The sequence below is a fragment of the Branchiostoma lanceolatum genome, chromosome 3, assembly GCF_035083965.1.
Source record: "Branchiostoma lanceolatum isolate klBraLanc5 chromosome 3, klBraLanc5.hap2, whole genome shotgun sequence".
Lineage (NCBI taxonomy): Eukaryota > Metazoa > Chordata > Leptocardii > Amphioxiformes > Branchiostomatidae > Branchiostoma > Branchiostoma lanceolatum.
In genome coordinates, this window is record NC_089724.1 from 5,675,369 (window position 1) to 5,699,940 (window position 24,572).

At 41.4% G+C, this 24,572-nt stretch overlaps 3 protein-coding genes across 11 annotated transcripts in view; 2 read left to right on the forward strand and 1 right to left on the reverse strand.

The window, feature by feature from the left end:
- The first annotated feature begins 2,618 nt into the window (after window positions 1–2,618).
- Window positions 2,619–11,400, forward strand: LOC136429847 (poly(3-hydroxybutyrate) depolymerase-like). Its single transcript, XM_066419886.1, has 11 exons — window positions 2,619–2,777; window positions 4,584–4,706; window positions 5,656–5,814; window positions 7,527–7,618; window positions 7,971–8,093; window positions 8,342–8,380; window positions 8,797–8,908; window positions 9,780–9,822; window positions 10,245–10,376; window positions 11,107–11,132; window positions 11,238–11,400. The coding sequence occupies exons 1-11, from the start codon at window positions 2,696–2,698 to the stop codon at window positions 11,297–11,299; spliced, it is 993 nt and encodes a 330-aa protein (XP_066275983.1). The 5' UTR covers window positions 2,619–2,695; the 3' UTR covers window positions 11,300–11,400.
- A 270-nt stretch (window positions 11,401–11,670) lies between these two features.
- Window positions 11,671–19,649, forward strand: LOC136429244 (poly(3-hydroxybutyrate) depolymerase-like). Its single transcript, XM_066419109.1, has 11 exons — window positions 11,671–11,854; window positions 12,611–12,733; window positions 13,036–13,194; window positions 13,743–13,834; window positions 14,248–14,370; window positions 14,678–14,749; window positions 15,057–15,168; window positions 17,725–17,767; window positions 18,733–18,864; window positions 19,175–19,200; window positions 19,480–19,649. The coding sequence occupies exons 1-11, from the start codon at window positions 11,791–11,793 to the stop codon at window positions 19,539–19,541; spliced, it is 1,008 nt and encodes a 335-aa protein (XP_066275206.1). The 5' UTR covers window positions 11,671–11,790; the 3' UTR covers window positions 19,542–19,649.
- Window positions 19,650–20,157: 508 nt separating this feature from the next.
- Window positions 20,158–24,572, reverse strand: part of LOC136429849 (soluble guanylate cyclase 88E-like) — a 59,177-nt gene continuing 54,762 nt past the window's right edge. For 8 of the 9 annotated variants that reach the window (XM_066419889.1, XM_066419892.1, XM_066419893.1 and 5 more), the window contains one exon: window positions 20,160–22,173. In XM_066419889.1, coding sequence (XP_066275986.1) covers window positions 22,039–22,173 — 135 coding nt within the window. In that variant the 3' untranslated portion in view covers window positions 20,160–22,038. Of the gene's footprint in view, window positions 22,174–24,572 lie in introns of all 9 variants that reach the window. The other variant, XM_066419894.1, reaches the window with a different exon arrangement.

Here is a 24,572-nt window from a genome sequence, read left to right on the forward strand (position 1 = left end):
GGGCGCACTGCACTGGAAAGGCAAAGTTCAGGGACATGTCACTGTCCCTCGCATCAATGAAGAACAGGACCACTGTGATGGTTGAGTCGTCGCCTCCGTGTGTCCTTTATACGGGTCGGTAGTCAGGCATTTAAATATTGCACCATCGGACGTGCCCATGGGCTGTTTTCTTGTCTGATAAGGAACGTCGATTATATAAAAAGTTGGTGTTGAGATTCATGATTAAGAGCCATCGCACAAGAAAATCAGGCAAAACCAGGCAGAGGTCGGAAGATGGGGGTCGGCCGAATCGACTCATACTTTCCACGTGTGATAGGTATGTGGAACTATGAACAGCCATATGATTGAAACCCTCCAGCTATTTTTCGTTATAGAGTTCTGGGACACCCCCCCCCTTCCCCCGGAACTCTCGCAAATCAAACAATTTCTGGCTTAAAATTACGAAATTGCGATGGCTACAATGATAAATCTGCTAACGATACAAAAATAAGACTTATATTGCCATAGGTAATGTTGGCATTTAATGAATTTAACAAGTGTTTATCTCACTGTTTATTTCAGTGTATTATGATATGTTTCAGTGGCTGTATCTTTTTACGTGTGCTGAAAGATAAGACTAAGAGAATTTCTAAAAGATCTGAAAGTTCAGTGTAAACTTCTCATGGTATTTTTGTTGTATTTGTGTTTTTGTGCAGGGCAGTTGGGGCGATACTGACGGCCGTCAAGAACTTCTCTGGCATAGTCTTTTGTTAACATTAGTGTTACTAGCTGTAGCTTTGCAGGTCTGAAATGAAATGCGTAATAAGTGTCTAGGTTAGGGTTTGCTTGCGGTGCATGGTTTCTAATCAACTATCAGGAACAAGGGAAGCAAGAGATTCAACACTTTGTCTGTAGAACTCTGAAAACATGACACGATTTGAATACATCAACACTGCAAACGATCTATTTAGTTACGCTATAATCTTTTGTCAGTAGACACGCAAAATCAACCTAAGGTATGAAAGATTTGGAATACAAATGTGTTGTAACTAATAGCTGTTTTGGCATGACAGAAGTGTATACCAATTTTCCGTTCCTGAATTTGAGTCTAATCAGAAGGTTCAAGAACAGCATACTATTAGGCTTAATGCTGGAGGTGAATAATGTTCAAACCTTTTTGGTGTTTTTTTTTCTTTCAATAAACATGGTGACTGATTTCAAGAAGTTGCATGAGTCATCACTTCTTGTCGACCGTTTTTCTCAGTTAGATTTGCCTTCAAAATGAAGTTTTTTGTTACCATGGGTGTTTACACAAGTTGACTAGAAAACTTACTCTCCCTTGTAAGTACACAGCAAATAGAGCAAAACCCTATCTTTGGCTAAGACATAAAATTTGTGTTTCAATCAAGATTCGATCAGCCCCAAGTAGACAATAGATAAAACATACAGCCAGGGCTACCCGACTACCTGGCTGCTATTATAAAGGGCTAGCCCTGGTAACTGGAAAATACATAATAAACAATACAAACGGTTACAACAATGCACAGTTCAAGGAGTTAACAGGGCATTTCTTCTTTATTACGTAGGTGATACAAATCATGCAAAACAGGGAGTTATTTTAGATACGGAGACGGTCTAGGTTACTTACTCTCCAAGCAGAGGATGGGTTCCGGCAGGTTTTTGACGTGTTTTTAGGCGTTTTTGTTGGCCTTTCTACTTTTTCATTTTTTTCGTCTCTATAAACCTGAAAGGCCGACAAAAACGCCTAAAAACACGTCAAAAACCTGCCGGAACCCATCCTCTGCTTGGAGAGTATAGGTTACTAACCTCCCGACAGGTTTTTCCATTTGACCAATTCCATATCTATCCACACACCGGCAAGGTCTTGTCTTCTACGTAGGAGAATCGTTTTAAAAAGTGTAGTTCTAGAAAGTATGTCGCAGAAACAGGCGTAAAACATTGAAATGAGCCGGATCCTCACATCTACTTGGAGATTAGGAAGAGTGACAGAAACACCGGATTGATGACGTAAAAACCTGGCGGTGGTTCAAGTCATGGCCGGTCGGGCCAATAAGGTCATATCCTGCATACCGGGACAAATATTGGATGAATAATATTAGCAAACAAAAGTGCGCGATGATCCTAGTACTCACGTCACGTAAATGACAATCCAGTTATAGCTGTGGAGGGGTAAATATTTCAAACAATACATCAGGAAGGTAGAAAAATTATAACAACGGTTGCTGGGTAAGGGTACAATGACAAAGATCTGTAAAAAATGCAACAGACGTTATACAGATTCCCAGAGGACCCTGAGTAGCCACTCGTTTAGCTCTCTCTACTGGTATGTCGTCATAGAATAAGTTGGAGAGCACAGGTTGGGTCGGGTTGTGTGTATGGGGGGTGGGGGGTTCTTGAAGTCATTTTCTGCCAAACTTATTAGCAATGTTTTTTAAATGTTTCTTTGTGATATAAACCATAATTTTATTTGGCTACCACTTTCTTCGAACACTTTGACCAGTTTTGGTAAAAGCCCATGAAGTTGCCAAGATTGCGTACGTCACCAGTGCACGTGATTACGTTGGCAGTGCACCTGCACACATCCAAGGTCAACAGCAGGTGGCGCTTCAAGTTTACCGTACGTTTACCCCTCTATAAAACAGAGTTAAGTGCAAGGGCACAATACAGTAGTTCTTGTCCTACTCTAGACTTCACCATGGCCGTTGATAGTATCGTCGTGTCCATCCTACTCGTTTTCTTTGCAGCTTCAGATGAAGCCATTGGAGCGGACCCGCTAGGTTAGTTTTCTTAACATTTTCATTCACTTTAAATGTGTTTTTTTTGTTGGTCACTTAAGATTTTAATTGCCATTTGCACGAAGAATGCGGCCCATCATGCGGCAAGGAGTGGCAGAGTTTTTAAAGGGGTCATAAACTCTAGAGGGGGGGGGTGTGCTATTTTCCAATAGATAATAATTCTACAAATTGAAATATGCTCAACATTCAAAGTATGCCATAAAGTGCCCGCTGGACCTTGCGCATCAAAAAGCATTCAGTATTTTACTAAATTTAACTAGACTCCGGAAAAAACCGCGAGCAGAAGAGAGAACCGGAGCTAGAATAAGATACATGCCCGATATATCCAATACCCAATCTAAAGACAAGATGTAAGCATACGAATTGTCTGTGGATGACAGTCACACTGCAAGGCCTATGTTGTAAAAGTCAACACTTGTAATACGGTAGCATAGTACAAAATAGAGGTATAGAATAAAACTTAACATCCTAATTATAATACGATAAGAGCTAGCATGATTCTTTGACGTAGCGTTACAATCGAGTGAGTCTTATCATTAGTTTCAGTATTTTTATTAAATGGCAAAGCAGTCTTATATACATTTACCTATCTTAACATTATGAAGGTTGTTGCATCTAAATATACATTCACATCTGTCTGTAGCATTAAGACTCTTTAAACAATTGTTGTATTTGATTTGACCAACGTGAATAACTTATTACGTAAAACACCATATCTAGAGCATATCATTTGAGGACTGGGAGTGTGTACCTTCTCAAGATACCTGGTAAGGTCGGTCACTCGGCCTTTTCCGGAGGTCACTCGGCTTTTTCCGGAGGTCGATGTATTTTTGAAATCATCGCCATTTTCCGAGATACCCTCGGTGGGAAATGTCAGGCTGGGCGTGACGGGCACGCAAATATCTTTATCAGATATCACTGAGACAGGCAAACAGTATGTTGTAACGTGACGCAATGTCGCGGCGGTGAAGATGGGTGGTATAGAATTTATCCTTTCATGTTTCAAATACAAACAGGTACTGATATCCGTATGGTAAAGACTACAGAACACATCATTTGGTAAGAATATTCAATAATCTCACCCCCCAACACACACACACACATGAGCTTGAGTTTATTAGGATACACAATTAGCTTAACAGATACTCTTCCTGTGGTCCATTCAAAAACATGACTGGACAAAACTACATGACACACATGAACACCACAGAATTTACATATGTACATGGTTCATGTGTTCGAGCAGTACTGTACAGTAAAGGGCTACTCCATAAGGCCACCTTTACACTAGAAGGCGATCTGTAATAAGCGACTATACAGGGACCAAAATTACATTTTTTAATGGTAAGAATATGATGCAAGATGTTAAGGTATGATTAAAAAGGCAGCAAAATACACAAAACGTTTGAAAATTCGCTCTATATTTATGGAATTAATTGAGCGGTTTGCCAAATCGTTAATCGCTCAGTGGTTGCAGAGCGGTCGCAGTCTTTAGCGGATATAGCATGTAAGCAACGGTAAAAGTGAACGAGCGAATAATTAGATGGCGCCAATTATAATCTGCAAAAATATCATCTTGACCCTAGCTGCACTTGTCTTTAAGCCCAGTATGCAAATATAATATAGCTACCGAGTGTTCTCTCCGCTTTTTGCGAAGAGCAGACTCGGGAGCTATAATAGGTTTGGATACCAGGATACTTGTCTTTTTAACTGGAAAAATGTTCTTTAAACCTGTTCGAACAATATGTCTAAAAGCTACCCACTTGTTCGTTTCCTGCATGTGTCCAGAGAGCCGTCGAGCTGACCCTGACCTTGTGTCTATATCCGGGTTCTCCTCCGGCGGGTCCTTCGCTGTGCAGTACCATGTGGCGCACTCGCAGAGCATTATGGGAGCTGGCGTCCTTGCTGGAGGTACGCAAATATTCTTATTTCATTCTTTTTTCTCCAAATCCATGACCTTAACCCTTGTCCTGCTGGCGTTTTTACGCAGTTTATCTGAACTATTTGAATTCTTAATCAGGCCATTGGTCCTTGACCTTTCTGCGCTGCTGTGGCATAGTTACTTCCGCGTCTGGTGCGCATCGCTGCGGTGTGACGCGTTCAGTTGAGAAATACCCCCCAGCGGCACATATACGGGACCCGCAAACAGGCACTGTGCAACCCATATATGGATATGAGCGCAGCTGGACAAGGGTTTTAACTATCTCAATTCATTTCAATTCTTTATCACCATAATCAACATCTCAGACATACATTTTTTTCTAAATCTCTAGTGATTCATCACGTTGATTTGTAACAAGTCTCCTGAAATAAGTTTTGTTGCTTCATTCATTCAATCAACGACGCACTGACTTCCTCTCTCTCTTTTAACCTTCCCTTTCATATATGTAGTACATATTCTACATTCCATCAGACTATTATCTTCATAACAAATGACGCAAACTATTTGTACGTTATATAGCTTTTTTTGGCTTCTATATCAAATGCATTCAAAAAATGCCAACGTGAAGCGAGTGTCATTTGACATATACATGTAAATGCTGCCATATTTGAATTTGGGTGTATGCATACTTCATTTCGGTTATCATGTGTTATATTTTAAGAAAATGTTCTCTTTTTTCCGTGATTGTCCAGCGCCTGGACAAGGGTTTTAACCATTTCAATTCATTTCAATTCTTTATCAACATAATCAACATCTCAGACATACATTTTTGATTTGTAACAAATTAAATCCCCCCAAATAAAATTTTGTTAATTTATTAATCCTAAGTTACAATTCATTTTTTGTAGTCCAGGTGATTTGTCTTTGTAGTTTCAAAGGTGTATACCGGGTGTTGTCTTTTTTTCCGTGATTGTCCAGCGCCTTATCACAGCAGCGGCACCATCCTGTTCAACATCCCCGGTCTTCAGCACGACACGCAGACCTTCTTCCAGGCCAACCTCGTGGACGATCCGTCCAACATGGCGACCGACAGGGTCTATCTCTTCCACGGCTCTCACGACCTCATGGTGCCGGAATGTGCGCGGGCTTTACATTCGCTTGATATAATGATGGTGTTTCGCATACAGTCACCATACGTATTCCACTTTTAAATAATGTACTACGTTCAGGTTGCAAACAATGGCGCCCCTCACATGCTAACTAGTCTCTACCAGACTAACCGCGCCGGCTATAGGGAGAACATTTGCCGGGGGACTTTGGCCATGGAGGGTAACATTCGCAGCTGCAGTTATGTTGGACCCTATCTCCATAGCCGACTCCCTTCACATAGTTGACTCTATTTGTCCAATTATGTTGAGCCCAACATACTGTTGGGCGCAACATATTGTGTTCGTATGGTTTCTTTCTCCTGTCAAATCTTGTAATCGACTCAGCTCGGTCGTCCCTGGACCAACTGAGCTGAAATTTGGTATGCAGGTAGAGTGGGTAAATACCCTGGGAGGCTTTTTTCAATTTTTCGATATTGACCTTGAAAGTGATTTTATTGATTTTTTTTCTGACCAAAAACGTACATTTTGGCCTCCTGTGCCCTGGAAATACATCCAAATGACCTGAAATTTACTATGGGGGTACATTGAACAAATATTCAAAGAATCCCATGCGCACTTTTGGCATACAACACTTCAAAATACGATTTAAGAGGGTATTTTGGGGACAACATCGGCTATTTTCCTCATATGGGGTCACTGACCTTTAGGTCACATCTTTATTCATCTGGCCAGGTGGACTAATTCGGTCAGCCAATGAGAGAGCACAGATTTATCAAGCTCAACCTGATTGGTTGAAATATTTCTTATTTTAACACTGCATGGAAACAAAGATTTCTAGAAGTTTGCAAGCTTGGACACTATGGTGAAACCTGACATTTCCTCGCTATGTACACGAATTTTCTACCCCTGTGTAACCAAGATTTGACACACAATAGTGCAGACAATAGTGAACACAAAGTGTCCAAAGTTTCCCACCTTAGGAAACATCCCGTGTCGTGACGTTGACAATAACATTAACAATAAAAATAGAGAGTTGTGAAGTGCGTGAAAATTTACCTTGAGCAAGGAGGCCCTTGCTTTGAGTAATTGTTTAAAGTTTTTGGCTAAAAATGACGTAAACGATTTCAAATACCAACATTGCAGACATACAACAAACGTTAGCCTCTATGCCAAAGTCGTTTTTTGCATGGGGAGGGAAATGGGCGAAACAGTGTTGCATTTGCTCCCGCAAATGTTGCCTTTCTAGTTTCTACTATTTCCCCAGCGACCCGGGAGGCTGGTAGAGTTACATGTTAACGCGGATTTTCCATTCTACTATGAGTAGGTTACAATTGCGCCGGTGCCCGTACGGGAGTGTAGTCCCGGCCGGGCCCAGAAGCCCCATTTTTGTCCCGTTGGACTGCCGGGTACCGGGGGATACGTCCAGGTGCTCGCACAATTACCCCACGGCGTCGATTTGTTACCGGGCCCCGCGTTGATTTTATGTCCGAGTTAAAACTGTTCGGGGTCCCGGCCGGGCCCCCAAATTGCCCGGCAGCCACAGGGTGTCCCATGGGGCCACGTAGGGGTCACATCCGTCAACTACTTAGCGGGGGACCTTTTCTAATTGGGACCTAAGCATAAACAGGCTCTGAGATAATGTTTTAGAGTGCTAAATATACAAAATCCAGGCTGCTGTTCTATGTCCGTATGGCCATATGGGTGAAGAAACAATGATTTTGTTTGCCTGTTATTTCACAGATGCCATGACTTCTTTGAGAGAATACTACAAAGGATTTGTGGACAACAACAACATCAAGGAAGTGCTTGACGTGCCTGCATTCCACGGATTTGTGAGTCGTTAAAACTGCGATACTGTATAGCTTACCGAGCTATTGAGATCAAGTAGGGTAAAAGTTTTTGAGTTTTGAGTTTTTTAAGCTTTGTAATTAGCGTAACAGATTATTAATAATTGCGGCAACAAAGTCATCAAAACCGCATTTATTCAGTCCTTAAACCGCGTGGCCCGATGACCTAAACCATTTCATCGGGCATTCGGCGTGGTCGAACTTGAGGTGTATGTCGTTTTGCAGATGGAGTTGCTTTGCTCAATGGATAGACAATTGACATAAGCCGCGAAAAGCCATATCTCTCTCTCTCAAAAGGGTTTTTTTCTCACCTCATTTTAAAACGTTTTTCCACCAGCCGACCGCGGACTACGGCGGGGAGTGCGGACATCTTGCCGCACCTCTGTACCTCAACAACTGTGGTTACAACGCCGCATTTGAAGTCCTGAACCATATCTATGGAGGGCAGCAGCCTCTGACGGTCAGCAGTAAACATTTGATACATTGCTGCGTGTCAATTTTGACCCTTCATAGCAATCTCCAACCGGAGTGGGGGGGGAAACCATTTGGGAATCCTATATATCAAATTGTATTGAATACTGTCACAAAATTAAATACAAACTCATTTTATTTTTGACCATGTCATCATCATGTTACTTTCTCAACTTGAGACAACTTGTTACCAACACATGCTTGTAAAGTGTAACACATTTTTTTCCTTGCATGCAGAAACCCGACGCTTTCAGTCACGTGGCAGCCCATGGAGAGGTATCGTGATTTATATCTATTAAGACTTATCCGTAAGAAAGAAAGAAAGAAAGAAATTGTCCCTGTACAACTTTCCTCTCTCGCTTTGTATCATTCTGTCGACATAGTAGTGTCTATTCTTTAAAAAAGTTAAGTTACATATAAACACCAACCTCCCCAACGTTCATAATCCTAATTATGCGTTGTTGCCATCTGTTTCTAGAATGATGAATCGGATGCATTTGCTGGGCGGTTGAGCCTACAAGAATAAGACCTGTAAATTTACATGCGCTTAACGTCATAACTTCCTGAGGGTGATTACATTCAAATGTACCTCTGAGGTCCAACCATCCAATGATACGTCATAGACACGTGAGTTCAAACACCCAATCAGATCCAACACGTTCATACATGTGTGCTCCCATTGGCTCCTGCAGTTTAAGGCGTTTGACCAGGGCGAGTTCACGAGGTGGCTCGGTACTCTGGACCACGGCTTTGACAGTCAGGGGTACGTGTACATCCCGTCAGGATGTGCCAGCAGTGTCTCGGGTAAGAACGTCAACAATCGCCTCAAACAAACGTGATGTGTGCTCCTTTTTCTCCCCGACCAATCGATCGCTTTGAAACTCAGATTTGAATCAGCCATGACTCGACAAATTGACTGCTAGTTTGCCTTAACGACTTTTAAAACATGTTTTCAGATTGACAATTTTTGCACTTTGGAAAGGACAGAAGCTGACCGCGATTTAACGTTTAAACAAAAGTAGTAGAAACTATTTTTTAAACGTTAAATCGCGGTCAGCTTCTATCACTTCCAAAGTGACAACATTGTCATTCTGAAAACACCCTTTAAAAGCTGACACCTTCCAGCATCTCGCTGTTTTGTCAGATTAAGTCGCGAATCTGAGTTTCAAAGCGAATCTGAGTTTCAAAGCAATCGATTGGTCGGGGTGTACATATTTTGGTTGGTGATGTGTAGGTTTTCCACTGAAACATGTACCAGCGGTACCTAAAAGAAAGAGCCACAGACTTCAATTGGTCATATATCACATGTGTAAGAAGTACTAAGAACGCCTAGCTAACGATCATCCCAAACAAATATAATTACCAAGTGCAAGCGGACGTGTGATCTGTAATTATGTGTTCGCGATCGCTTTGAGACATTTTTCGGAGGATGTTGCAGGTTTCCTCTGAAACACAGTACCTAAATGACTGACAAAGCCACTGGTCATTGGTTCCTAGAAACTTGAAAGTTACTAACGAAAGAAACACAAATTGATTAAACAATAAGTAGTAATCAGTTGCAGGGTGCTGAGCTTTACTCAATGATCTACCATATATGTTTCCCTTTCGATGGACACTAATTCTCGACAACACTTGCAAGGACATCCATATAGGTACTGACATTGTTATATTTCAGACTGCAAGCTGCACGTCCATTTCCATGGGTGCTTCATGGGAAGGTACGTTAAATACGCGAGATCACCTGATATGATCACATTTTTCATAACCATGGCAAATACGTAGAGACTCTATACCAAAGTTAAAGACTTAGCGTCCCACCTTTCTGGCTAAGAAATTTCAAATATCCCACATGCACATTCAATAACGTTACATTGACAATTCTTATATCTTTGGTTCCTTGAATTTTCATCCATTTTGTTAGTAAATAGGTATTGGCCTTAAAATGTTTTTTTAAAATGTTTTGGTGCCTTTAGCAGATTTCGTCGAAAAGCCTTTTGACTTAAAACTGCATATTGTAAGCCCACAAATCTTATAACTTCGAACTTATTCTACCTTTATCATACATAAATCACGTTATACATATTTCTACAGGAACCCATGAACACACACATAATCTACTCATGACATCTTCTTCCTACAGTTCATTCGTCGGTGACGAGTTTGCCCGTAAAAGCGGGTACAACGAGGTGGGGGAGCTGAATGACATCATCATCCTCTACCCGCAGATCAAGGGCGGCCTTTTCGCCGTGGACGCCTCTGGCTGCTGGGATTGGTCAGTTACATTGTCATCTTATGACTAAATTAAGACCTTCCTTTTATCTATCTATTTCAATCCCCAGACTCATAGTAGCTAAAGCTTTTGGGGGGTTACAAATTTGGCATTTTATACACATGAAACATTGAGGTACTCCCCTTCCATATTGATGTAACGGACTCATACGACTACGGCACAAAAATGAATTTCATTAGACTTGTATACATATGCATATTAAGTATACAAGGTACTTCTTATCATCAGTGAATAGTTTCATTAGGTTGGTGTTTTGTTCAACCGAACTTTTGGTGCCCATTCTTCACCTTCCACAGGGCAATTCTTACTGTTTCCCCGTTGCACCATAGCACAGGTGTCGCTGCTTATAGATGCGTTCCCAGACATGTACTACATATTAAACTCCTGTACGTTTGGGGCCGCACTGTAGATACCGCTCCCTGTAACAGTGTACTAGTTTATAATTTATGTAAATACTTTTCGTTTTGAAAGGCATGTATAAGCAGCGACACCTGTGCTGCAGTGCAATGTGAACCAGTCAGAATTGCCCTGTTGAAGATCACAGGTCGTCATCGAAACGTCGGTTGAACACACTTGGTTGTGTACAACGAGTCTTTTTATTCCATAATTTCATTAGACTTCGAGATATATGCATATTGCTGCGAGTATACAAAAAATAACTTTTTATTATGTTGGATTGTAAAAAGCTATATTGTTTGTGGTCCTTCTCCAGGACGGCGTATACCAACGAGAATTATGGTAAGTGAAGAAAACTTAGTGATTGAATTTTATTCCGTTTTCTGCATTTTGTGACGTGTTATGATATCAACGTTTACGTATCGAACTATTGTGTATTTTTTCCAGCAAACAAAAATGGCGTCCAGATCACCGCCATCCATCGCATGATACAGCGCCTCCTTGAGTAACTGCAAAGTACTGCAGAATCAAACGGGCACATCAGCTCTGTTTCTTAATGATGTCGGCAGAAACCCCTTAGAAGCAGTTGCAATAAATGACAAATGATTAACTGACGTTTTACCTTGATTTCTTTGCCTGTGTGCGTGTGATTTGTGAATATTTATTAACTCTCTAATTAAGAAAGCATGCCATGTACAATATGTCCGTGCTACGTATTTCGTCCCATTCAATTATTATTATTTTTCACATAACACAGCACAGACCCATGTCCTTCTCTTTAATTCTTGAACTTTATTCCACTGTTGATTTCATGCCATAGTGATTTTACCGCACGCATTGTATATACGCCACACGTACGTCACACCTTTCACTTGCTAGATAACCGTCGTCCTGCCACGATTATCGATCGGTGTGTCTATATCGGCACTTTCCTGCCAGTGAACTGGACAGGACATTTGCTCGAATTGCTATAGAACACGTTCGTGTTTGTTTGTGAACGATGTGGGCATTTCTACTTCTGTTGGCGGCTTCTGGCGTTGTCTTGGTCGATGGAGAATCCTTGGGTATGTTCTGTTTCACATTTTACATTTTTCAAATGAACAAATGCATTTACGATATAAACTATGCAATTCATCTGGGAATTTTCTTCGGCTTCGGTGACCATATGGTAAACGTTTAGAATGATTGCAAGGCTGACAAACATTGAAATGTCGTGAATGTCGTGAGGTGTACGTATAGATTCTACAGTGCTTACAACATTTCTTTGTATCTAATGTATTGTCAAATATAAGCTTAGTTTTTTCAGGCATGTTTTTTCTCAATACTTGTCCCGATACAATGCATATGTCCCGAGATACAATGTATATGTACTGAACTACGAGTGCAAATATTTAAATTGTCCTTGGGAAGGAAGCCATATGTTGAGTCATGGGACGAAAAAAAACAAGAGCAGAGGACTGCAGATTGCTGTGCTATATAGGTGCATGTTTAAAGGGGCGATCTAAAAGATTGACCAAGAACTACCAAGGCATCTGCATGCATTCAACTTCAGTACAGCCCAGTCTGTGGCGTTGTTGTTAGCCTCCTTTGCAGGCTCGAGCTCCACGGAGGTATGTTTTGACTTAAAAAATGTTGTGCCTTTTCCTGGCTGTATATCTGTTCTGATTGTACCCTGTTGCTTTTAGGCCAGAACTAATATACCAAAAAAAAAAACACGTTTTGAGCCGGTACAGCCTGGTAAGGAGCCTACGATGTTGTGTCCATGTTTACGTTACTATCATGATTAGAGAAAAGATTGGCACTTTATTTGTTTTTAATAGGACGACACAGAGCGGACCCTGACCAGGTTTCCGTTTCCGGTATGTCATCCGGGGCCTGCTTCGCCGTGCAGTTTCATGTCGCCCACTCCAGGAGCATCATGGGAGCTGGCATTTTTGCCGGAGGTTTGTTTGTGAAAAATCAAGTTCTATAAAAGATTATAATTTTTACCTGCTTCATCCAAGGACATTGCTTCATCCAACATGATATTGGCGCATCAGGTATGCAACAAATTCTTAACGGAAATGTTGACTAAGAATATCATTGTCTGCTAAGACTTTTGTTGTCAATGGCAACAGCAACAGACAAAATGACGTCATAAGATGACGTCATATATCTTTTAGCTATCGGCCATCTTGGGTTCGCCATCTTGAGTCCGCCATCTTGAATTAAAAAAAAAAATTTAATTGACTGACATTTTCCACAGCTCCGTACCTTTCTTACGGCAACCCGCTGATTGATGTGTCCGTGCTGGAGACCAGCACCAACGCCGCCGCCCTGACCTTCAACATAGACGGAACCACCAACATGCGGGGGGACAGGGTCTACCTTTTCACGGGAGCCAATGACGTGGTGGTACCATCAGGTGGAAAAAGCCCCAGCGTTTCTTTTAATCCTTCGAACCGTATGTTAAGATGGCCGTGAAATTTGAAATTTAGGCAGACAGCATGGGAGGAAGAAAGGAAGGAAGGAACGAAGGAAGGAAGGACAAAAGAAAGGAAGGAAGGAAGGAAGGAAGGAAAACAGGAAAGAACGAGAAATTGAGTGATTGATTGGTTGATTAATTGATCGATTGATTGATTGAGCGAGTTAGTGAGTGAGGGATCATGAGTAAGTGAGTGAAAGAACAAATAGATATATGTATGAATAAATGATTGATTAGAATAGGTGTATAAATCACGACTATATTTAGAGTAACAAGGGCACTTAGCTAAATGTAATCATGCCAGTGCCAGGCATTTGGGAAATCTAGAAACTAAAGAAACGAATAACAACGTTAATGGATGCTGTATCTGCTGCACCTAGCCAGTAGCGACCATGCTGAGCAACAAGGGCAATCATACCAGTGGCAGGCATTTTGAAGAAACAAGAAATTAAACAAATGAATAACATTTTCCTGTATTTCATCACTAGCGACCATGCGCCAGACGTGGGAATACTACAAGGCCTACGTCGAGAACAACAACATTCAATTTGTCGCCAACTTGCATGCTACGCACGGCATGGTCAGTGTGTATCATATACAATTACGGACTGCTTCATTTTCCAACATAGTCTTAGTCAGTGAATGTTTGGGACCAACTTCACGTCCTTTTACAGGTTAATGATAGCGAAACCTAAACTCGTCCGCACCGACGGGCGCCGCCAACTTGGGATTCTGACACATTCCCTTCGCCATCTTTTTTTGGGTCCAAATATAGGCCAGACAGTTCCAAGTTTGCAGTACCATAATGGCTTACTAGTCGGCGCTTCAGTACCGTAGAATTTCAAAGTTGTGCCTTCATGCAACAAATAGACGGTACTGAATCGCCGACTAGTAACCCATGGTGGTACTGCAACGTTGGAACAGTGTGGCCTACATGACGCACTTTCATGTCATGATACGATTGGTCATGCCTTTTGTTTGAATATCCTACAGCCCACCGCGGATTACGGCGGACAGTGTGACCAGACCAGCCGGCCCAACTACCTGAACAACTGTGACTACAACGGTGCATACCACGCGCTCAACCACATCTACGGCTCCAGCCAGGATCTTGTGGTAGGAGATTTATTCCCACACCTATGGTGCTGTGCTTGGTGGTCTCATTCTCGCTTCCTATCGACACACAACAGAACAACATCTCTTGTTACTCTCTACTCACTGAAAGTAATTCATTGCCGTAACAGTGCTTTTGTTCGTCTCTCCGTGTTTTATTCCTGGATCGAAATACAGAAAGTGCGGTTAGGTAATTTCAGTTTCTCAAACGACATACTTTTAAGTCAAAATAGTTCTAACGGATTGATCTTAATAAGTGTTCATTCGCGAACATAAATCTCAGTCAACTTTTCTGCCCGTTTGTTTTCAGAAACCCGATCCTTACAGTGACGTCGCTACCCGTGGACAGGTAAAGATTCACCTGGTTTTTTCATCAGCATTTTTATGACGAAAGTTCTTTTTAACTACTTTCTTTGTACGCTCAGACTCGTTCAGACCACTGTAGTACCTAGTGGCACACAAGTCAGCAAGTTTTCTTGCTGTTTCAGTAGCAGGGTATATTTCTACAGGGAGAGGTTGCTATCCCCTCCTTGATGCTTGAGGCATCTCCTTGAACATGGGACCCGTATTTTACGTACCTCCCGAAAGACGAATTGAACCCGAATCTAGCAGTAAGCAACTAGCGTTTAAATATAGACTATTGGATTGTGTCATATTCCCACTAAACGTATCTCATCGCTCTCATGCAGTTCAGAACGTTCGACCAGGGGGAGTTCTTCTACTTCACTTCGCCGTCCGCGTACAGCATGGATGACGAGGGTTTCGTGTACATCCCGTCTGGCTGCGCCGGCAGATACTCTGGTCGGTAACTAATTTACTACGTCCTTGTCAAGTGTATGTTTCCTATCTCTCTACCACATATTTGTCCACGTACCCGCAACTGAGAAACATTCGGGCAAAAATTGGCAAATTCCGTTTACATGAATTTCGATGCAAATTTTTCGGTGGCAATATCGTAACTGCTGAACAAGACAGCGCGACCAGGCACTGAACACATACATACACACACACACACACACACACACACACACACACACACACACACACACACATACATACATACACACACACACACACACACACACACACACACACATATACACACACACACACATCCCTGTCCCTGGTACTGAACGATTTTAACACACACATCCCTGTCCCTATCATCTAACATTATCTACACATACATCCCTGTTCCTGGTGCTGAACAGCATTCACACAAACATCCTGTCCCTTGTACTTACTTACTTACTGCCCTTTATGCCTCCCGGCATGTAGGGCAGCAACAAAAGTTCGCCAGTTCCGTCTGTCCTGGGCAAGGCTCTGGATGCTGTTCCAGGTGTGGCCAAAGCACTTCAGTTCTCCTGCTACTGTTCTTCGCCATGTGTTTTTTGGTCTGCCTTGTTTTCTCCTCCCTTCCGGGGTCCAGTGCATTGATACTCTTGCTATGTCGTTTTGATCTTTCCTCAACACGTGCCCTATCCATTTCCATCTCCTTCGGAGGATGATTGTTTCCATGCACTCTTGTTTACATTTGTTTAAGAGTTCCTCATTTGAAAGAGTCTTTGGCCAGAAGATGCGAAGAATTCTCCTCAAACTTTTGGTGTGAAAGGTTGACAGTTTTTGCAGATCTTTCTTTGTCATCCTCCAACATTCTGAGCCATATAGTAGGGTTGACAGGACACAACTTTGGTAAAGTTTAAGTTTTGTTTTTGTAGAATACTTTTGTGACCTCCATATGTTATTCAGTATGTGAAATGCATTTCTTGCTTTGTTAAGACGGTTTTTGATGTCTTTATCTGCACCTCCATCATAACTGACAGTGCTACCCAGGTATGTAAAGATCTCAGTATGGGGCAGATTTTCACCGTTAGCCTGAATTTGGGAAGGATTTGGGATATTCAAGGTCATGACCTCAGTTTTCTTTTGGCTTATCTTCAATCCAATTGTTCGACCAAAGTCACCAAGACGGGATGTTTTCTCCTGCATGTGGCGATGGGTATGCGTGAGCAGTGCAAGATCGTCTGCGTAATCCAAGTCTTCCAGAACTGAAAATAGTGTCCATCTAATGCCTCTATTCTGATCTTTAGTTGTTTGTTTCAGGACCCAGTCAATAGCAATGTTGAACAGTAATGCTGACATCACACAACCTTGTCTAACACCTGATTTAACATGGAAAGTTTGTAAGCTATTTCCAACTCTGCATATGAAGTTGTTGTAAAAACTTTTGATGACAAGAATTATTTCTTCAGGTATTCCATACAGAAGCAGAATATTCCAGAGACTTTCACGGTGAATGGAATCAAAAGCCTTTTCAAAGTCGACAAAGTTCACATACAGTTCTCTTTGCCACTCTGTGCACTGCTCAATAATGTTACGTAAAGTGAAAATATGGTCGATGCACCCTTTTCCTCTTCTGAAACCAGCCTGTTCTTTCCTGAGGTGCTTGTCAACAGCCTCCGTTATACGATTGACAATTATCTTTGATAGAATTTTGCTTGGTATTGACAAGAGTGTGATCCCTCTCCAGTTATTACAGTTTCGTAAGGAACCACGCTTTGGAAGTTTGATGATGATTCCTTCTGACCAGTCATCGGGTATTTCCTTATCATTCCATACTAAGGTGAAGAGTGGCAGAAGAATTTCAGCTGCTAGACTTGGATCTGCCTTGAACAGTTCTGCATTAAGATTATCTGATCCAGGGGCTTTCTTGTTCTTTAGTGATTTAATAGCCCTTATTATTTCGCTTTTGGTAGGTGGTTCAGTGCTAACATTCAGGGGCGGGATTACTTCTGTGTCTTGGAAGTTAGCTGGTACTGTTGGCGGAGGTCTGTTGAGGACCTCATTGAAATGCTCAGCCCACCTGGCTTCCTGGTCTGCTTCTGTTGTGAGAAGCTTTCCTTCTTTATCTTCCACTGGCAAGTTAGATGCTCCTCTGTATTTGCCACTAATCATCCTGTCCCTTGTACTCAACACTATTCATACGAATCCCTGTTCCTAATACTGAACACTATCTACATATAAATTCCTGTCCCTGGTACTGAATACTATTCGCAGATACATCCATGTCCCAGGTACTGAACACTATTTATACATATATCCCTGTTCCGAGTACAGAACACCATTCACCCATACATCCCTGTCCCTAGTAGTACTGAACACCATTCACACATACATCTCTTTCCCTAGAAGTGAATACTATTTACACGTAAATCCATGTCCCTGGTGCAGAACACTATTCACACATACATCCCTGTCCCTGTTACTGAAAACCATTCACATACGCTGTTTGGGGCAATTTTGATTAGGAACTCTTTAAAACCAAGTCACAGTATTTTAAACTTTCTGCCTGTACAGATTGCAAGCTGCATATCCATCTGCACGGCTGCAATCAGGGCAAGTACGTACATTTTCGTATCTATCACTGCACAAGAATTGGGATTTATTAATGAAAATGAATGTCAGATAAATCTGATGCTCGTCTATAACAACCGATACTTTCAAGTTAATCTGGTATTGTCGAATTTACCTGGAATTCATCTCTATTGTTTGGTAGCATCGTCCGACAGGGTATGGATGTCAAAAATGTGACCTGCAATTTTGGAAATTTTGTCAAGTAAAAGAAAACGCTGGTTACTGTGTAATGGACAGTGAAGTAGGAAATGAGAGATTGATTCGCATTGGCACCCGCAGCAACAAGCCGGACTATCAACTAGCCCACGGCTAAAATGACTGTCATTCAAGCCGTGGGTGCCAATGCGAAAACGTGCCAAGAGGGAACTGGCGTATCGGGAATTCATCTCTATTGGTAAATCCACTTATCGTGGCGTTTATATTAGAATGCGCCGGCAAATATTAGTGCCAAATGGTATGGTAACACGTTACATAAATGTCGTGTTCGAAAACATAATGGCGCAGCAAGGAGAATTATCTAATCGTAACAGCAATATTCGACTCACGCCAATGGTACAGGTCTTTTTAGATTCAAATCCAACAAGTGGTCTTGCCATCAAAACGATGAGGGGTGGCGCATACAATTAGTAATAATGAAATTAAAGAAAAGATGTGTCACAATCTTGACTCGAAATTAATACCCGCATTTAAATTACCCCAGTAAATACTCATGTACATGCAGTTACAATGACCAATCCTAATAAGAGTTTTAAAAGGGCTCTGTTTACTGCAGTCTTGAAAGTCCACATTAGCAATGGCAGGGAAACCGAGGCCGTGATCGAGCTCCATAGGCTGCTTGTTCTTGATATATATGAAGATAAGTGAAGGTTAGTGTTGTATTTAGTGAACAAAGTGCACGTCTGTATGCTGAGAATTATTTCCAGGGTTGCTCACTTCATTTTTCCAACTTAGGTCGTTCGTCGGTGACTACTACGCCCGCCATGCTGGATTTAACGAGGTGGGGGAACTGAACAACATCATCATCCTCTACCCACAAGTCACTTCGGCTGTCGTCCCGGTCAACCCTATGGGATGCTGGGATTGGTGCGTTTTCGGGTTGAGCTCAGAATGGCTACTTTTAAACACGATTATTTCTCTGGTTTTCATTTCTTGTTGTTTGATGTCTGGAAAAATATTTGGACCCACAATGTACCACAAAAAAGTCTGAAGAAAAGTAGTTATAATGTACATTTTTGTCCTACGTTATGTATGAATGGCTTGTCACCGTGGTGCAATGTAGTGATGCTTACCGTACCAAAGATCTCTTGGCTGATATCTTCGACACTCATAACTAAATGTTGTATCTGTACAATCTTCATCACGATCTTTCTTTCTTTTCTTCTTTTTCTTGTAGGTGGGGATACACTGGAGGCTATTTCGGTGAGGTCCTTACACGTTTCCTTGAATTCTCGTCTATTCAAGAATCGATCATTGTCTCTCTTAAAGCGTACTTCTTCTGTCTTGTCTCATCCACGTACACTGAGTCACACAATTTAAGACGACTAGAAATCGCTTCACCTTGTAGTCAGGTTGTGCACTATCAGGTGATGGCTTCATTTCGGATAGTTTTGTCCCCGTGTTTTTATTTAACAGTTACATGTTGGTAAGGAAAATCAATAACAAAGATTTATATAATTTGGCCATTCTGCCACTTTTCAGCCACTAGAAACGGCTTCCAGATCACCGCCGTTCATCGGATGATGGAACGTCTTCTGGACTAAGCAACCACCATTTCGATAACGTCATATCCGGTAGTACACAGCCATACCTTCCGCCGGATCGCTCAAATTTCCTCGGGACAGTTAATAAAGACTGCATGACGGACTTGCTTTCTACCCCCGTTATCTTTTCTTTATGCTGTGGAATCTTTTTACTTTCATGTTCATTTTTGCTATCAGATCCTTTATGATATCACATTATATAATATTCCCGGTCAAAGAAGATTATAGTGGTCTGACGAAAGGTCAAACTCTTTAATCAGCTTTACATAACGTTAATGCTCTTACATGATGCAATTGCTCTTACATAACGTTAGTTTCGGTAATCATAGAAAAGCAACTCACTAGTACTCTTGTTTCCTTCCTAGCTACAAATCCTCACTGAATTTGTAAACCATCTTAGTGATAGGCTGATTTTCCTTGAGAATTAGTTTTGTCTGACCCAACTCGAGAAGTCAGTTTTGAATGATCCGCTTATAGCTTATTAACTCATGGCTTGGCGTTGAAACGGAGATACGTCAACAAACAGGCTGCATGAAGAAAGGGGCTAACAGACGGCATACGAATTCAAAAAATGGAAATGTAAGTTACACATAGAGACCTGGTCAGGACTGAGATCAATGTTTTGACTTTATTGGGTTTGAGATTTGAGGAGATTAACTTTTGACAATATCATCACAACAACATAAGCATACCATTTGTACATATGAATCGGTTTAGAGGACTACTACTGCAAAGAACGGTCTTGCCCCGAAGTCACAAGTTTGGACCGTTGAACTACCAGATACGGGGGGGGGGGGGTACCTCTCAGTGTTTTCATAATTAGCTTGCGGCGTCTATTTGTTACCGGGTCCCGGGTTGATTTTTAACTCCGAGTTAAAATCAACCCGGGACCTGACCGTGCCCAAAATGGCACGGTACGTAGCGGCAGGGTGTCACCCGGGGCAACGCATGGGACACGCCCTTATGACCGTAGCATTAGGAGGTTGCATGTAAAACTAAACTATCAGCTCTAATGAACACGCTTTTCACAATTAACTAGAAGTACACGGATAAGGACAAATTTGAGCAGACATAACATCTAACGTTAACTATATTTACTCCAAACTTAATATTCAAACATAGTGTTTCAATAATTGAAACCTATACATAAACATCTATTAGTAAGCATAGTATTTCATTTATCGACTCGTTAATGTTCAAAACAAGTATGTGTTCCCTTCCATAACATTAGACAAAGCGGGCGGTATATTATTTTCAAATGGAAAGTTCGATGATGTCTACATCTGAACTAGTAAAAACGGGGGTAGACTAATCTCCAAGAAGATGTAGACGGGCAAAATCTAGCGTTTCTGAAGCTCCCGGTTCCCGCAGCACTGTAGAAATGCTCGGTGCTACCGGAACAGGAAGCTTTAGAAACGTTGCGATTTTGCCTTCCCACATCTGCTTGGAGATAAGGACCGGACAAGGTACAGTATTTCCAGATGTGTGGATTCATTTCTGTCAGTACTCACTAAGGGAAAGTATAAACTGATAGAGGCAGTCATACCGACCGTACATGTTTGTGCTTGTTTTGCATGAAAACATAACAAAACAATAGGCGCACTAGAAATTAATTTATAAATAATCATGCTGGCACAATATCTCTGTGTCAACATGTTCTGTTGTTTGGATTTTTTTCGGACACTATTGTTGTGCATAGTCAGAGTGTTATTTTGTCGCCCCGCCCCTTTACAATCTGTCCTTGCATTTCCAGACGTTTAGAAAATATCACAGACGTACATGTACAAAACGACCTTTTTACACTTTTCCACAATCCAAGTGATATATGTACAGCGATATTCTCCTGATACATCGCATCATTTTCAAAATACGACAAAACACCAAAAAATCCTTGAGTACGTTGCCGATTTTTCAGCCGTATACGGTTTGAGTATATTACAAGGTAAGTGATATCTTACAACTTGAAGGTAAGTGCTATTGTGTTTGCCTGTGACGCTGGCATATCAACCGAGAGTACCGGTTGTCTGTATTTCGAAATATTATTTTGGTTATTCATATATTAATTATTATTCAGATATTCTAGCGCAAATCAAAGTCACAAGCAAGCAAATATGTATGAAATAATTATGACTGAAGGCTGAAATTCACACACCGTCAACACTTGGAAGAAATTAGATTGTTGGACATTGAACAGGGACGGGGGGTGACACAGGTTATCCGGCACTTAAAACCCGTTGCCCCAGTCACGTGTCTCTAACGTCAAGTAATCAAGTAGCAGTAGAAAGGTCCATTACGTGAACTCAGCTGAAAATTTGGGTAAGTCCCAATTCAAAGTGCTGGTTGCGTAAAGTTCAGTCTCTGTTCATAATGGAATTCACCTACACAGATAATCTTCTATGATACGATGTGTGAAATAAGGTAAACCTGAATGACGTGTTTGTGCGAATTGGAATATTTGAGAGAAACGTTTGTCATTTGGCGCTGAAAATTTAACATTTTACAGCAGACTACAGAGGTTACTCCTGTGTCGCGCCGGCTTCCGTGTTTCTTCTTTTTTCTCTGCTTTGGTCTCTGGCACCGCGGCAATGGTCTTCACTTCAAATCCCTCCACCGTGCCCCGTTGTGAAGGTGTCTGAAATAGCGGTAAGATCATGCAGTGAACAAAACAAACGAATACATATAGGGACCAAGGAGCCTTGATAGGAACTTAACGTCTTTTGTAAAAGTAGCTGTAGATTGTGAAGGTACCTGTGGGTTTAAAGGATTGATCACATTTCTGTTTTAAACATAGCCACGTTTGTATTTTACCTTCTTACCCGTTTCCGTCGATTCGGTTTGTTTTAATTCTTACTTGAAACCTTCACATTTTGGAAATCTTTCCTTTGAGATATCAACGTTTTCCCGTGAAATTTATGTCTCGGATCCATCTACTGTTTTCCTCGTTACAGTTAATTCATTGATAATGTCAATACTTATTCTATTACTTAACTAGTATCGTGGTCATTCGCGGTCGTCCGAGGATCAGGTAACAGTACTTGGTTAATACGGAAGACTTTATAATGTATATAGTTGTTAACATGTGACCTGTGCTTAGCAAAGGTGGTTAAAATATACGTATATCTAACCTCCTTGGCTTAGCCCAGTGGAGCAAACATGTACAATAAAGATCTTCATTAATTCATCAATATTCAACTTTGCACCACGTTTATTCTGAAATGTGCGGTTACCTACAACACAATTTGGTAAACACGTTGGCCATCTTGCAGAACATGGAGTTAATAGAAAAGAGGTCGTAATAAATACGCTTTATATCGTGATGGCGGCGGTTCCCTTCCAATGCTTGAGAACTTAAGAATCACGACACTTTTTGCCCGATTTGCACACGCGCTTTTTTGTTGACCCAGGACTGTGCAAGGAGAACCCTAGGCCACTCAAGTAGCGTTTTCTAGAAGAAAAACTCCACTTCCTCAGCCCAAAGCTCCTCACACACAGCCCGGAGTCGACTCCAAAAACTTGTGTGTAAACCCAGCCTTTTACCAATTATCACAAAGTGCCCAGTTGGCAGCTGTCCAGCCCATATGTATGGGCCAAAACCAATTATTCTAAAGATTTGTAGTGGCTAGAAAAAGTTCTGTAGTCATGGTCACACAATAACCGCTGTCCGTAACAGCTGGCTGCCACTCGTGTCTTTGGCCGACATCAAAAAAATATCATTCAGAGATAAGTGATTGATATTTGTTATGAGAGTCCTTTATCGTCGACTATAAAATGTCATTAACGTAAGAGGTGCATCAAATGTATTGTAATCAATGCGTTAGCAGTCTGCGGATGACTGAAACTGGATCTTATGAAAGGATCTTATCAACGAAAACAGACACGTGGAGTGCCCGTCCTTCCATGGCCAGAAGATGTAACAATGAAATGCCTCTTTGAAGATATCCTGGGTGGCAGACTTGGGATCGGACCGTCTGCCAGTTCTTTCAGTGGCCCAACACAGTAAGTCCGCCGATCTAAATCAGTTCTACGGCGGAGTTGAGAGGGATTTGACGAAAAGGAAAAAAGGCCAAACTATACGACGCATGAGCCAGGAATAGTCATTTCTCTTGCTGTTGTTCGGGGAAGATGGCGTCAAGGAAGATTTTTGGGAGTCCTCTTTCCTTCCATTCTATATTGTACTTAAAAGTAATATCCTTTTCTATGCACCATCCTTTACTTTAGAAATGCAAGCCATTCTGATTCATTAAATAGGAAAATTACAAACGGGGGAGTAATGTATGCTAAAAATACGAGAAGCTAGTGAGTCGATGACTATGCTGTTTGGATTTAGCTATATTCAAATCTTCGACAATAACAGTGTTATATCAACAACAATTCGTATTGGATTCTGTCATCTTATGTCATTTCTTTATATGAAAATGTATCGTCAAGTGAACATTAAACGTATACAATTTCAATTGTGTTTTTAACAGAATAATATACATACGTTATGTCCGATATGTAGTGATATCAAAATAAAAATATGGCCGATGAAGAAAGGATATTTTGAAATATTGATATGTTTCAAATACACCAACCCAACGAACTATCACTAATCGTTAAAGGAGCCCGAAGCAATATTAGAACGTTAAAACTGGAAATATTCTGAATATGGTATTAGGATTAGTACATTTCCATCATGATTTCATACTATTTGGGCGTTTAAAAAGAGCACAGTAACAAGCCGCACGAGGAGTCCTTTGTATATTGGGACCACCAAAAAACAGCGCCCAGATTTTCTCACCACACAACGACATCGCATCTTTGCTCCATGACGGTCGATATGCAATGGGATAGTGTAATTTAAACTTACTATGTATAGAAATGACTACGAAATCCGAACTCCAACGGTCTGAAATTGCTTTGAGCTCCTCTAACACAACGCAGCAACCAGCTAGCCTCCGTTGCAGTCCTTCCCACAGCGGTCACGCGGCGCCCCCCCCCCCCCAACAAAGGTGAAAAAATCGCTGTGGGAAGGACTGCAACGGAGCCTAG

Coding starts and splice junctions, on each gene's coding strand:
- LOC136429847 (XM_066419886.1), top strand. CDS start 2,696: ATGGCCGTTGATAGTATCGTCGTGTCCATCCTACTCGTTTTCTTTGCA. Junction 7,619..7,970: donor TGCCTGCATTCCACGGATTT/GTGAGTCGTTAA, acceptor TTTTTCCACCAG/CCGACCGCGGACTACGGCGG. Junction 8,909..9,779: donor ATGTGCCAGCAGTGTCTCGG/GTAAGAACGTCA, acceptor GTTATATTTCAG/ACTGCAAGCTGCACGTCCAT.
- LOC136429244 (XM_066419109.1), top strand. CDS start 11,791: ATGTGGGCATTTCTACTTCTGTTGGCGGCTTCTGGCGTTGTCTTGGTC. Junction 11,855..12,610: donor GGTCGATGGAGAATCCTTGG/GTATGTTCTGTT, acceptor TGTTTTTAATAG/GACGACACAGAGCGGACCCT. Junction 19,201..19,479: donor ATACACTGGAGGCTATTTCG/GTGAGGTCCTTA, acceptor GCCACTTTTCAG/CCACTAGAAACGGCTTCCAG.